At 42.6% G+C, this 14,694-nt stretch overlaps 1 protein-coding gene across 2 annotated transcripts in view; it reads right to left on the minus strand.

Annotated features, from left to right (window-relative positions):
* Positions 1-14,694, minus strand: part of ETS1 (ETS proto-oncogene 1, transcription factor) — a 120,302-nt gene that overhangs the window by 89,204 nt on the left and 16,404 nt on the right. For both annotated transcript variants that reach the window (XM_033097839.1, XM_033097837.1), the window contains exon 3: positions 5,035-5,179. In XM_033097839.1, coding sequence (XP_032953730.1) covers positions 5,035-5,179 — 145 coding nt within the window. The remainder of the gene's footprint in view (positions 1-5,034; positions 5,180-14,694) is intronic.

Consider the following 14,694-nt stretch of genomic DNA (forward strand, 5'->3'; position numbering starts at 1 on the left):
GGGAAAGACATTCTTTAGTTCTACCATTTTGCTAGGACATTTATTTTAGAAATTTTAAATAGTGAAATCCGAAGTCACATACTTACATTGCCAACTTTTATCTCATAAATAAGTGTAATATTTCACTCGCGAACCATTTCTTCTATCATGTAAATTTACCCCTTCATACACACTTGAATAAAAGTTGCTCAGAAACAAAGAATGAGTCTTCCCCTTTCTCCATATATCTGTTCTATTTCCAGTATGTGGCAGTGGCCACCAAAAGTGTTCAACAAATCACTGGGTCACTTTCTGACTCAATGATACCCACACACTTTTGGACTCTCGGGCAATTCAGGACAATGAGTTATAATAGTAAAAACATTCATATTGCGCTTGCTAAGTGACAGCCCTGTTTTAAACTTTACATATATTAACTTAACGGTTCCCAAAGTATGGTCCCTGAGCCAGCAGCAGCACCTGAGAACTGGCGAGAAATGCAAATTCCTTAGACTTACCCTAGAATCACTGAATCAGAAACCCTGGAGATAGAAGCCCTGTGTTTTAACAAGCCCTCCGGGTGATTCTGACACACTTTGAGAACTGCTGGTTTAGATGAGGAAACTGAAGTACAGAGATTGTGTTGCCTAAGGTCACATAGTTCAGGAGAGCTCATGTACAAGAAGTACAAACTGCCAGTTATAAAAATAGTCACGGGGATGTAAAGTAAAGCCTAGGGAATATAGTCAAATAATATTGTAATAACTATGTATGGTGTCCAATAGGCATTCGACTTATCGGGGCAATCACTTCATAAGGTATATAAATGTTTGATCACTATGTTATACACCCGAAACGAGTATTATGCTATATGGCAACTGTGATTAAAAAATAAATTCAAAAAAACAAGCAATCTGGTTCCCAAGTCTGAATTCTTTACCATTATATAATATATTCTTCCTCTATCGTGAAGAATGAGAACTGGAGGGTAGGATGTAAATGTGGGAAGATGAGGTTTTTTTCACTATGTTCAATGACCAAACACATAGCAAGTTGCATTATACAAGAATAAAAAAAAGTATTGTCTTATTTCCAAATCAAGGGCCATGATAATGAGACTCTAGGTTCCTCCCCTGAGGGTAAGTTGGGTTTACTGTGGTCTGTAGCTGCAGACAACTTTCCAGCTCTAAGCAACTGTTTTGCAAAAGTGAACTTCAGTCACAACATCACATCCATAATTTTGGCTGATTCAAAACAAATCCATACCTGAAATGAAAAACAGTTTGATAGTGTATCACTCTGGAAGAGTGCCAAGTAAATAAGCATCATATTTTCAGATACACACTATTGTCATTCATGATCATCCTACTCATGAGGTTAAAATCAAGCACGGACAGCTATCAGTTGATGGGATGGGCTGTGGTCTTGTGGCCTGGGTGCTTATTTGTGTCTCTGATATCAGTTCTCTAGTTCCCAGTGGAAAAAAGGCACTGAATGACTCCAGCTGGGTCTGGGCACCATTCTGAGCCCACTGCCTCTATCTAGAAATGGCTTGCCATCTACTCCATCCTTTCAACAGGGTTGCGGATAGGAACTAGTCAAAATATTTAATGGCAGTGAAATGTTAGTGAGTTCTTAGAGACAAGTAGCAAGCATTAACAAAACAAAAAAAAAAGGAATCTTGCTGTGATGATTGATTGAGAGAAAAGTCTGAGATTGGAGGACAGAACAGAGGAAGAGAACAGAAAAGAGGCACGGTCCCTGGGCTCCACTCCAGTCAGACTATAAACACTAGCAGACATTTCAGCCATGTCTTGTGTAAGGGGCTCCATTGATTCAAAAGGCTCCCCGACAGAGGGATGACTAGGAGCTAAGACAGAAAGGGCCCATTCATTCATGCAGAACACCAGCTCTCCATCCCCATTGGCTCTTGCTAATGGCTCCAGGCTGATAGGGAGAAGGGGGGAGAGGAGGACTGAGAGGAGGTAGAAATGAAAGAAAATGATGACTACAAGATTGTCATGAAGAAATGTACAGCTGCACAGGCAATTGCATGCAAATGTGGCTTCCCTTTTTAGCTGTGTAGTTAACGTCCTCAGATTCATCTATTTTTCTCTTTCATGTCATCTTCCATTTCCCTCCCCTTTTTGCTTTGTCCTTTGTCTGGCGTCCCCTTCTTTTCCCCTTCCCATTCATTTTTCATTTTCTCTTCCCAGTATTCTCCACCTCTCTACTAATACCCACCTTTGTTTTCTGTCCATTTCCACACGTCTTTTCTTTCTTTCTCAGCACCCTTTTTCCTATCTATTCTGCCTAACCGATTCTCAACTTAACATGGTTACTGAGTTGTCTCTCTCACTCCCCTGGTAAGCTCTACCCCATTCATAGTTTCTCTCAGCTTTATTCTCTCCCTTGCCCTCCCCCTCCTCCCCCACTCCTCTCTTCCTTCTCAGCCTCTTGCCCCTTTGTGAATAGGAGCAACATTCAGAGGAAGGGGCCTAATCCTTTCTCCATGGCCCCTTCTGATGGCCCCTCCTGCTGGGTATCTCCCTCACTGACAGAGGGTAGTCCTTGGAAAGAAGTTCATTCATCCTTTCTGAGAGCACAAAACGTGAGATGGAGCGGGGGTGGGGAGCAGCCATGAGACGAACGAACGGGAAGGAAACTGAAGTTATAAATAGGATAAAAGAAGATGAAAAAAATGTAGAGTATTTTTTCCCTCTTTCTTCTTACTCAACACAACTCCAAGGAAATGTGCTGCAGCTGGAGAAATCATTGGTTGGTCCATGTCTTCATCTCCCTTCCCTATAACCAACCCCACGATCTCCTTCCAAAGGACACCCATCACTGAGGAAGGCTGGACCAAAGCCCAGAAATAATTGTTGCAACTCCTTCATCTGGACAGAGCAAAAGGCAAAGGAGGAGCTGGAAAAGCTCAGGGTTCTTGCCAGATATTTCCATCAGAGGAAGCCTAGGACAGAAGGAACTACAGACATCACATTTGCCACTGAGGCACCACTCCCCACATGGAGACTTCCTAGCATTTCTGAGCTACGGTTGATGGCACCGAAGTCATTTGAAGACTGGTTATTATGCGCCCCCATCGTCCCACCCTACCCAAGAGCCACTAGTCTGGGTGACTCCAGCTTCCTTCTTTTTGCAACAATAGACTGTGGGAAGACTATATTATACTGCTACCAGTCCTTACATTTTAAAGCCGCTTCATCCTGAGAGGTTCTACACAGCCTCTGTCTCGTTGTCCCTGAAATAAAAACTCCTTTACCTTTGAGAACCTTGACAAGGGGGAGAATGAAAACTTATCTTCACTTGGGAACTCGTGTATTTAGCTAAGAAAGAGAAGGACCATGTCTTTTTGCTACGAAGCAGAGACATTCTGATCTTGAGACTATGGGCTCATGTGGAGATGATCTCAGCTATTGAGACGTAACCTTCAGCAAGCAGAAGCACCATCCTAAGCTGAAAGTGTTACGGCAAGATAACTTTAATCTTTCTTGCATCGGGAAACATAAGACTTAAGATTACTGTATTAACAGGATTCAAGAATTCTACCAATGTAGACACAACCATTTTGATCTTTATTTTATACAAATAAAATCTATTTTGTTTAGAATTTCAAAGGATCACTTTTTTCATTTCTTAAAATTTTAAGTCCTTAAGTCTAACCTGTGAACAGATGTGCAACCCTCCCTGTCTCCTCTTGAAATGGGTAGATAGCTGAGACATTTGTATTTACGCTTGCAGGAACTGAGACACCCAGCAGAAAGCATTAATGCTATCACGTCTGAATTCCAAGGTGGCGCCTAAGAATACCTCAAAGATCAATAGCTATGAATCAAGAGAACGTGGGACACAAGACTTGGTTCCATTCTGCCCTGGAGAAGAACCAGGCAACAGGAAAGCAAATCCCGTGCCTTGCTCCCAACCCCCACCTCGTGCTACAGCATCTTTCTCTGGGCCTCTCTGGGTATTCCTGGTGAAAGATAAGGCATGGACAACAAAACAAACATTTATTTTATATTTCCATTATTATAAAAGTAGTTTACCATATATTTTTGTGGGGTTAAGAGACACTGAACGGGGAAAAAAAAATTAATTTAAGTTAGTTTCCAGTGGCTTTCCGCCTGTGTAATTCCTCAGAAGTACATATTTTCAATATGTAAGAGAGTAATGAACTTTCTTATGCTAAGAATTCATCCTGGGAGAAAACACAGATCTTAACTGGCTTTTTCGGTATTTGTATATATTATCATAACCTGCTCTCATGAAAAAAATCGAATTAATATCTGAATCAATTATTTCAGAATCCCCAAATTCAAGTTTTACATTTTCTATTAAAAATAAACCCAAAAAGGTAGCAAGTAAACAAAGACTAATTGAATTTGTGAGATACGCAGTGAGTCCTGCAAAACAGAATTTGGGTAAGGCCTTTGAACTCAGGTCCTAGGGAGAACAGATCCTTTTAGTTCTATGGAGCAGTGTAACTCCTGTTCACCAGAGGGCACCACTGTGACCAGCAAGTCGGGAGTGAAGGGAATGCTGAGGGGAGGAAAGGAGCTTCTGTGAAGAAGAGCTGGGGAGAAAGAAAAAATGGGAGAAGGAAGAAGCCAGATACAGGTGGACATGGCAAGAGAGGTAGGGTATAATGGAAAGAGAACATGAATGAAAGAAATTGTGTTCTGTAAGAAGACCATACAGTTCATACTTTGGGACTGCAAAACTTCTAGGCCCTTTGTCAACAGCCAGGCTGAAACAGATTAAGTTGCAGGAAATGCACAGGAGACACAACAATTTACAAAATGAAGACCTAAAGGAATCTCTCCTCTCTTGGGCCCATTCCAAGGGTTTAGGTTTCCTGTCGCTAGAGAATAAAATAACTCAAAATTATTGAGAAGGCCTGGGGCTTTCCATGAGAGAATAATAGCATCCATACCCACGTAAGATATGGCAGCTGTTATTTCAGAGAACGCAGCCTTCATTAAATTTCCATTGTCCTTCAACTCTGCCCTCATTCTCAGCTTTTCTTTATGTTCCTACCTGAGCCACAATGTTCAAGACCAGTAGGAACTTCCTGAGTGGCCATCTCTTCCCAGAAGGGATAGCAAGTTCTTTGCAGGTGGTAATTAGACTGGAAACCACAGGCCATTCGAGGATCTTCATAAGAGTTGATAGGTCCTTGCCTCTGTAACCAGGGGGAAAAAAGGAAATACATTGAGGAAAATCTCTATAGTTTAGGCCTAATGGAACAGTGACTTCATATCATCCAACCACATGTCAGTAGGAATCATCCATACACGAGAGAACCAACTATTGGTCACATGCTCCCCATCAAAAAAAAAAAAGACACAGGGACTAGGAAGTGTTTCTGACTTAGACTATGTACATATTTATTTCCATTCATTTCTTCAAACATTTGAGGACTATCTTTTCTAATTTTCAAATAACACATGGTTAACAGCAAGGCAGAATCTTGGTCATCTTAAATGCATGGAATCCTGGCTTTTGGGGTTTTTTTTTTGTTTTCTTACTCTGTAAAAATACCATGAAAGTATATTCTTATAAGACTTATTCCAATATCCTAGAACCAACCAATAGGTGGTAAATGCCAAAGGAAAAACAAAACAAAAATGTACTGCATAATAATAATTGCTCATTTTTTCAGTTAATCAATGTACATAGGTTTTAATGATACTGGTTGCTAGACAGGAATTTTCCATTTCTCTCAACATTTGGAAACTTGTGCCACTCTTTTATCGGCTATGAAATCCATAAAATATACTACCCACCTAGTACAGTTTAAGAAAGACAAATGTGCTATGTGGGAGGCCATATTTTGTGGTGTTGAAGACCGCGTCCTTTGACACCACTTTTACGTGGATTCAAATTCTGGCTCCACCACTTACTTCTTGCAGGCCTGGGCCTGTTCCTTTATCTAAACCTCAGTTTACTCAATTTTAAGACGGGAACGATAATACCTACCTCATGAGGCAGGAGGATTAAATGAAATGTGTGTAAGAAAAGAATACATAAAGCAAAATAAAACATGAAATTCATGTAATAAAATTACGTGTTATACAAAATGCATGTAAAAAACCGTGTCTGAGAAGACTAGTATAAGGTAGGTATTCTTTTAATCCAAGAGACCCTTAAAATTTCTGGGACTGGGCAAGAGGGTTAAAAATTAAGACATAAATGTAGAGGCAGCAGATTCTTGGAAAGTAGACTACCTGAGATTAGGCATCTAATCTATACTGGCCCACCCTCAACCTTCTTTTTCTCTTTTTTAGTCTTTCTCTCTTCTCTTATCGTTCCTCTACCTCAATAAAACCTCCAGTTCAGAAAACCAAACTCTCCTAGAATTTGATGTAATTAAATCTATTGATGTTAAGGTGCTAATTAAAAAGTGTGACTCCGCAGGTGGTATTCTCATCCCTAAAGAGTAGCTTGCTAACCTTCAGTTAGACCCTCAAATTAGAGAACCCCTTGTGTCCTGTCTCCCCTTGAGTACAAAAGAGCTCAGCCCTATTATGTTAGATTCGATCATTCACTATCTATACTCTCTTCCCCATTTTGCAATTGTCTGTTCACTTCAGCTCAGTAAAAATAACAGAACAGAGTACATTGGCACAGAGAAATATGACAATCAAACCCAAAATCTAGAAGGAGGTCTTGTGCACATTAATTTGTGCACATGTGTTCCATAATATTCATAAAGTCATTCAAACTAGGACTGAATGAAGTGTACTTTGAGTCTCTTCATCTGCAAACTGAGCTAAAGATGCTGAGAAGGTAATAACACCCTTGGGACTGAATGGAATTGCCTTGAGTTGTTGTATAGCAGAGGCTAATGTCCTTGGCCTTCTGCTAGCAGGAGGCTCTGGTGAGAACCACAGAATATAAATGAAGCAATGACAGTTCTGCTAGCTCTTTGTGTTTGGGACCAAGAAATTTAGGGAAATCATCAAGAACACTCTACTGAGCTTCAGCCAGAACACATTTCCTTAATTCGGTCTTAAAACTATTTTGCTGACATTGTATTTTAATATTATAAGTTCCTACAGCAACGACATTAAGATTTTCTTTTGAATACCCAGAAGATAAGTAGGTTTTCAACAATACAGTGCAGCAAATCAATTTGAAACTCATTTTCTAGACTAGACTGTGTGCTCGATATCTATCTACCTCCGTCTTTTTATATTTCTCTGGAGTCTTTCTCAAAACTCAATGTCAAGAATCAGAGTGTGGTAGCAATAGTGTCTGGAGGGAGGAAATTTTGATTCTAAGTGGTATGAATGAAAACTCTGAGCTTCCCGGTCCTGTCTCCTTTTGGGTCAGTGTGTGCATGGCTTGCCTAAACCAGAAGATCCTTGTAAGATGACAATAGCTAGGACAAGTAGGATCCAGGTAGATAGTAATTGGTCACAGGCTTTGCTAGGGTGGTGGGAACCTGGGGAGAACTTGAATTCAGGTTTAAAAGTTTAGGCTTTTCCTGCTTAGGAAAGGCCAATGAAGGCAAAGTGTAGTGTGCAGAGAGTTATTGAAAGAAATGAGCTAGATGCAGTGTGCAGGGGAGAGATGCAAGACAGAAGGAATTAGTGGGTTAGGGACAAAGTGAGGTTGCAGACGTGGGTGATGACAACGTGGCTATGTGGGGAGTCAACTCGAAGCCTTTGACTAACAACCACGTGCATCACCAGCCTGAGTTTACATGGTTGGCTTTTTTCATAGAGTCTCTCCTGCGCCCAAACCCAGCTCTTTGTTGACAGGGACAGTTCATTTATTAATTTATGAATGGATTCTATTTTTAAGATATATTTCCTCTTTAACTGTCCTCAGTGGAACCAGAGGACTCTATACTGAAAAACGAGAAGATAACGCACCAAGCCTCTCATAACCCACAAACACGTTTGGTGGTGGACGCTCCTGGAAGCATCATGACTCTTGTCATCTAGACACCTGCTTGTTTATTAGACATTTCACAAACTGACCTAATACCTGTTTCATAGAGTATGAAAATGACATATATCTCAAGATAACCACACAGCCAGTTCCAATTCATTGTGAAACCATCTCAGTTGAGGAGAAAGAAGCAGGTTATTAACAGGTCAGAAATCTGGGCAGCACAGCCCTCACCTCATTGCTTTAAAATGGCACCACCCAAAACAAGTTCCAGTCTCTTCATGGACACCTTCCTTTCCGGGTTACAACTAGAGGTGACTTAATGAGATGCAAGCAACACTCCCAGTCCCGGTCACAGTTTTGAGGAGACTACCTGACAGATCCTCATTCATTCATCCCACAGACGATTACTGAAAGAAACTAATGTGCATCCCATACCGGCTCTATGCCAGGTGGTGTGCATTTAACCCTCATCACAATCATGCAAGATTAGTATTTTTATCTCCATTTTACAGAAGAACAAAGTGAGGCTTTAAGAGGACAAGTAAATTTCCGAAGGCCACACAGCTAATAAAATCATGAAGATGGAATTCTAACCCAGGTCTAATTGATTTCAGACCCTTTTCTCCTACCTGTGCAACATGAAGCTTGTGTGGCTCTGGTAAAGATTGCTAAAAAGGGTGACTGCTGTCCCATGATAGGTAGCAGATGAATTATGGTACTGTGCATTCATGGAACAAATCAGTATCATGCCAAGTATTATAATATTAGATGCTAAAAATACAATATGAGCACCAGATGAACTTTACCGTTAAGAGCATATAGACAAGTAAACAGGAAATTACAGAGAAGGGATGTGACAGGGTTAAGTACTGATGTGTAAGGGGGTGGGGGGTGGCATCAGGTAAGACTTCTTGGAGGAAGCAGATTAAGGTAATAACTGAAAGACAGTAACATCTAGCCTAGAACATTTGGCGAAGGGCCTGGAGAGCAAAAGGAGAAGAAGATGATGACACACCTGACGTTGAAAAGGAACAGATTCAATTATGTACGGAAGAATAAGAAAGATTCAGATAGATGATATAGAGAGATAAAGACTGTGTTGTTTGGTGGTGACAAGCATGAGGAAAGCTGTGCTCTGGGGCAATGAGGATGCTTGCTCATAAGAGGGTAATTAGTAAGGATTAAAGCTGGAGGGATAGAGAAAGATCAGTGTTGAGGGCCATGAATACCAGACAGGAATTAGGCTTCGAGAGTAAGGCATTGGAGGTTGTATGTATCAGAAGTACTGAATGGTGAATCAATATATTGTAGATAGCTTTGTTCGATGGATTGGGCAGAGCAAAAGGTGACGTGGCTGACACAGGCAGTACTAGTGCCCTGCAGAGCCACATGGGAAACTGAGACCAAAAGGAACCATCAGCATGACGAATCTGAACTCTGGTTAACTTACTTATTTTTTCATAATAATTTTTGCATTAATTTGATTTTTAAAAGTATTGCATTCAGATATCACTTAGCTTCATTACTGACTTGGTGGGCATCCCTTAAGCTTTGTCCCATGTGAGTGCTCCGTTCATCCTACCCTAGTTCCAGAGCTGAGCAACAGTCCAGTTACAGTGAATGAGTCATGTTAGGATCATGGGTGTAGAGGCGAAGAGGAAGCAAGAAATATAAGATATGTTCCCAAGGCGGAATCAATATGATTTTATGAATACTAGAAGACAAAGAAAAGGGGATTGAATCCAAGGTAATGCTCAGATTACTTGCTTTTATAATAGTGAAAATGGTGAGTTTAGGTACATAAGTAAGACATTTCACTTCTTGGGTTACATTTAGATGGAGTAATGGCAGAACACCTTGGTGGAGGGGTCCGTACAGTGGCTGCATGCTAGGAGAAGACAGGAAAGGGTAAAGTTAGACATAGGTAGCATAAAGGATCCAGTTAGAGTACACAGTCAAGGAAAATGGCAGTTAAAATGAAAAGAGAAAGGATCAAAAACAGGTCTATAATGTTGCCTACAATTGGGAGGAGCAATGGGGGACAGGAGGACAGCAAAGGAGGGCCAGGTGAAGACATAGGAAGAAAACCAAGGACTTGTACAGTGTCATGGAAGCCAAGGGCAGCTTCAGAGCCAGATGCACTTGGCACATGGCCGTGAGGAAAAGGATAGGAGCCAGGCAGCCTTGGAGCGGTTGGGTCCCCTGGGCATCTCAGGAAAGCACGCGCTTTTGCCCTGCTCTGTCACACCCAGTGCTGAGTCTCCTAGGCTATCACAGGACACAGGCCCACAGCCTAGACACTTCCTGTCTCTAATCCTGGAAATGAATGAAATGAAGCCCTGGAAGTCTGGAAACCAGGACAGTGGACACAGGCTTCTCCCTACACTTGTCTAAAGGCGAGCCAGCGCTCACGGCCACCCTCACAGCTGACTACCTCCACGTAAAATCTGGTGTATTCCTTACCTCTCCCCGTGCCACTTCTCAGTGCTTCAGAGTCAGGAACCTCGAGCTTCACTTCTCCACACACGTTGCTCTCTCTTTGTGACAACTCTTCACCTTTCTCCACCCTGCCAAACCTCACAGCCATTGCAATTCTCACAGTCTTCCTTCTCTTTGTTCCCCCCAAAGCCCCCCAAATTGGAAAAGAGAGAATAGGGTAATACTTTTACACTAACTTGCAAACAGAGTCTACCTGTCCATGAGTATGTATGATCTATTTTTCAAGTTGGTTTCTCTCTTTAGCCAAAGAGTCTAAATGTCCAGGGGTTGCCTTCTTAACTCCATCCTTACTGTTCTTCTGTATGTGTTACACATGCACAAACTCTGTGGGAACAATTTGTCTTCTCTTGGATCGACTTCAGAATCCTAGGGTTTAGCCTTGGTGCAAGGCCATAAACATCTAAGACACAATAAATATTTCTAGAAGCTGCTCCTTATAAGATACAAGTACACCCAATGGCAAAGCTGAGTTAACACTGGATGGATGGCACAGTGGTTTACTATCTACAGGGATAAACTGTATTACTCTAGGAATGTCACAGATGTTCGTATGCTCTGTAGGAAGACAGAAGATTGGACATCAGGAAGCCTGGGTTCAAGTCCTGCTCTGCCCCTAAGTTGCTTTGTAACCTCCAGCCTGTCTCTTAACCTCTTTAAGTTTTTGCTTCCTGAGGACGTTGGCTCCAATGATCTCCAAGTTCCTTTCCAACTTCAAGTCTCCTTTTCGCTGATCCATCCACATTCTTTCTCCTGACCTTGTGACTGACAACCTTCATTTGATAAAGAACCACCTCAGCGTGGAGAAGCCTATGGAGCTAAAAAGTTGTCATAACCATAATGTGGGTTCATGGCATACAATGTCCCCTTAAAATGTACGAAGGTCTTCATTTCTTTTGTCTTCATTCTTCCCTAAAACCATGTTCAAACTGTTTTGATCCCACATTCCCCATTCCTCAGTAGACAAAGTGAAGCTTAAGAAGTAACTGGCTACTGAAGTATTCTAGGGGCTCTTGCATAGTAGGTGCTCAATAAACAGTTACACAATAAGTGGAAAATTTCCCAACTTAAAACCTCTTACTCCGTAACATGCAGTTGCCCCTCCACCCTGGGCTGAATAACTCTGCAGACTTCTAAACAAGTCTGAGCTTCCTCATTCTCAGAAGATGCTAGACAAGCTAGCGCCTACTTTCAAGTATTGTTCAACATATCACGGAGAGGCTCTGTGGGCAATGCTGAGGAGACCTTTAGGGGAGAGCATCTCTGGTTCTCAGAAGGACAGTGGGCGCATCTGCTTCAGGGGGGAACACTTGTCCTACTCCCTCGAGAGGCACAAGGGAAGGAGCCAAAACAGAAATGCTTCTTAGCTTGGTGCTCAGCCTACCTTAGGACGAAGCCTGAGTACTCCTGGCAAGGGAGGGGGAGGTATGGGTGGTGCAGCCACCAGGAGAGGCAGGAACAGACAAAATAGGAAACTCTCAAAGGGCAATTTAATTTTAGACTCAAGGCCAGGAAATGCTTTTTAAAACAATAAGAGTGATGGGCTTGGGCCTTGGTGAAAGGGCAGACTTGACATACCGCAGGTTTCTGAGAGAGGAAAAGAAAAATCTGAAGCAGAGAGAGAGTGCTATAGAGATGGGAATATCAAATTCTGCTCTTAAATGGAAAGCTGTGCTTGGCCTCTATAGGGACCACAGCTGAGTCGACCCCAACAGGCCGCCCGGCCCTGGAGCAGCATACCCAGTTAGTGGTAGTGTGACCAACACTGCAGCTCCTCTTGTCAGCCTGAAACCACCATCCCCGCCTCTTGTAGCAGGCACTAGTGAAGGCTGGCTACCGCTCAGAGCTGGGCAACGCAAAGGGCCTCTGAGCCTCAGACCCTCCTGGGAGCTTGGACTTGACACTCTCTTGCCGAGAGATCTTGGGTGAGGCAGTGGAATTTGTCAGCTTCTATTCCCTTAGCACGGAGCCTTCAGACTCCCGGTGCTGCCTCCAGGGGTGACAGCATCAGACAGACATCCCATAGTGCAGGAGATGGAAGGAGAGGCTGACTCTGAGCCTCATTATGGGACGAGGGTGGGAAAGCTCGCCATGGCTACAAGATTGGGCAGCAATTCCAAAATGGACTTCGTTTTCTTTTCCTAAACCAGGGATGACCGAATCACCATAAGTAAGGCATATAGATGTGTGAATGAAAGTCTGTTCTCAGTTATTATGTATCACCACATATGTAAAACATGTTAAGATGAATTCAATAGTAAGTAGTGTCTCATCGCAGGAATCCAGATCTGGACCACATTTCACCTCTTGCCCGCTTTGTAAACTCGGGCGATTTACTTAACCTCTAAGACCTTAATTTCCTGATATTGGGAGATGGTCTCCAGGTTGTAGTCTGGCTCTGCAATTCTCTAGATTGTGCCAACCGCACCCAGTATCTTAGAAAACCCCTGCTTTCTAAGATGCTGGAAAAATATACGTTATCCCTCTTTTTTCCTTCCAATTTTCTATCATTAAGAGTTATGGCTAAACATAGTTTCCCTATACATTATGTTCCAGCAATCTCTCCAAGGGTAAAACCATCACCATTCGAAGCAATGCCAAAAAAAATTTATTTTTCAGTTTCCATTTACAATCCAAATATCTTTTTGTGCATTCCCACTTCTCTTACCCTCAATACCTTGTTCATTGCTCTCCAGGATTCCCAGAGAGAAGGAAAGGGTGTCTGTGCCAAGCTTCATAGTGACAAGCACAAGCCCTTCCCAAGTTGTGTGGGGACAGCACAGACTCCTCTGTGACCATTCAAAGGCTGGAATCCTGAGACATGTGAAGTGTCCAAACAGCCCTGGGTAAGAAGTGAATTGCTTCCCAAGGAGGCCCAATTAAACTGCAATTACTCAAGATAAGAGAACCAGGTCTGTTTACACAGTGGGGTTGTAAACCAACAGCCCTTTACAAGAGAACTTTGATCTAGTGGCAAGGGAGCTGTTTCTAGTGCAGGGGAGTGATGAAGCAAGGCGATTTCTCAATAAGAATGTCTCCATCATCGTTCCCCCAGTAGCCCCATATTGTTCTGGTAGCACCTTGTATGGACAATAAGTGGAATCATCTCCACGCCTCCCTACCTGTGTCCACCTGAGACAATCACAAAGTCCTGAGAAAAGACTGTGAACGTAAGGGAAAGGCAAGTAACTGAAGTCACCTTTGTAGCAGGCAGTGGACAAGCATTTCTCATTTAGCCATCACAATGACCTCAGGTCTGCCTGTTTTACAGATGAAGACACTGAGGCTCAGAGAGGTGACATAATTTGTCCAAGGCCATATGGCTAAGGAATAACACACCAGACTTTAAGCCAGGTCTTTCCGACTCCAAAGCCCAAGTGCTTTCCATGATAATTGGCCTGGCTGAATTCCACAGCTGCCTCGTAAAGCTCTGTCGAATGCCTAGTACAAAAGAAGCAAGAACAAGGTAGGTCCCTCTTTTACCTCACCAGGATGCCATGAGGGGAAAGAGAATTATGTGTCCATCAATACATCCATCCATCAATTAATCACCGATGGAAGGAAGAAAGAAAATGACCAAAAGAGGATTTCTCAGATCAGGACGTGATTGGCAAGACCCACAGTCAGTCTCAAAAGCCTCAGTAGGGCTTTTGAGGGCAGGGGTTTGGAGGGCAGGGGTTTGGAACTGGGGGCAGGGGTTTGGAGCTCCCTTTTGCACCACGCTGAGCTGAACCCTGTGGCCAGGCTAGTGCCCTCTGCCCACTGGAGATTCAGAAGACCAGCCAGTCCCTCAAGTCCCACTGGAACAGCACATGAAGGACAAAGGCCTAAAACCTGCCAGTGGCTGTCAGCCTCCTCTTTGCCCCCTCCAGGCTGGCATCCAGAATGTACTCAGGCATTTTTTCCACCCCCTATTCATGCAGTGATCATATGTCTGAAATAGCCCTGGGTTCATGTCATGTTACTCTGTGCAATCAAAGCAATTAAGTGTCTAATAAGTATGATCTCACTTATATAAGTTGGAAATCATTCATATGATAAATTCGCAAGTCAAAAAAAGTCTTGTCGGGCAGTGTCTGAAACTCTTGTTTTCATTCAAAAAATATAGTCCCCCTATTTATAAGCGAAGAATATTTGATCTAGAAAGAATGACTAATTTTCAATACAATTACCCCACTTCAACCCACAAGGGATGTTTCCTAAGACCAGAGTCTCATCCTAAGAAATTCTGGCCTTTTGGAATATTCATTTTCAGTCTTGGGGATCGATCACTGCCTTCCCTCTGGTCTGACACTCTCT

This window comes from Rhinolophus ferrumequinum, chromosome 25, assembly GCF_004115265.2.
Source record: "Rhinolophus ferrumequinum isolate MPI-CBG mRhiFer1 chromosome 25, mRhiFer1_v1.p, whole genome shotgun sequence".
NCBI lineage: Eukaryota > Metazoa > Chordata > Mammalia > Chiroptera > Rhinolophidae > Rhinolophus > Rhinolophus ferrumequinum.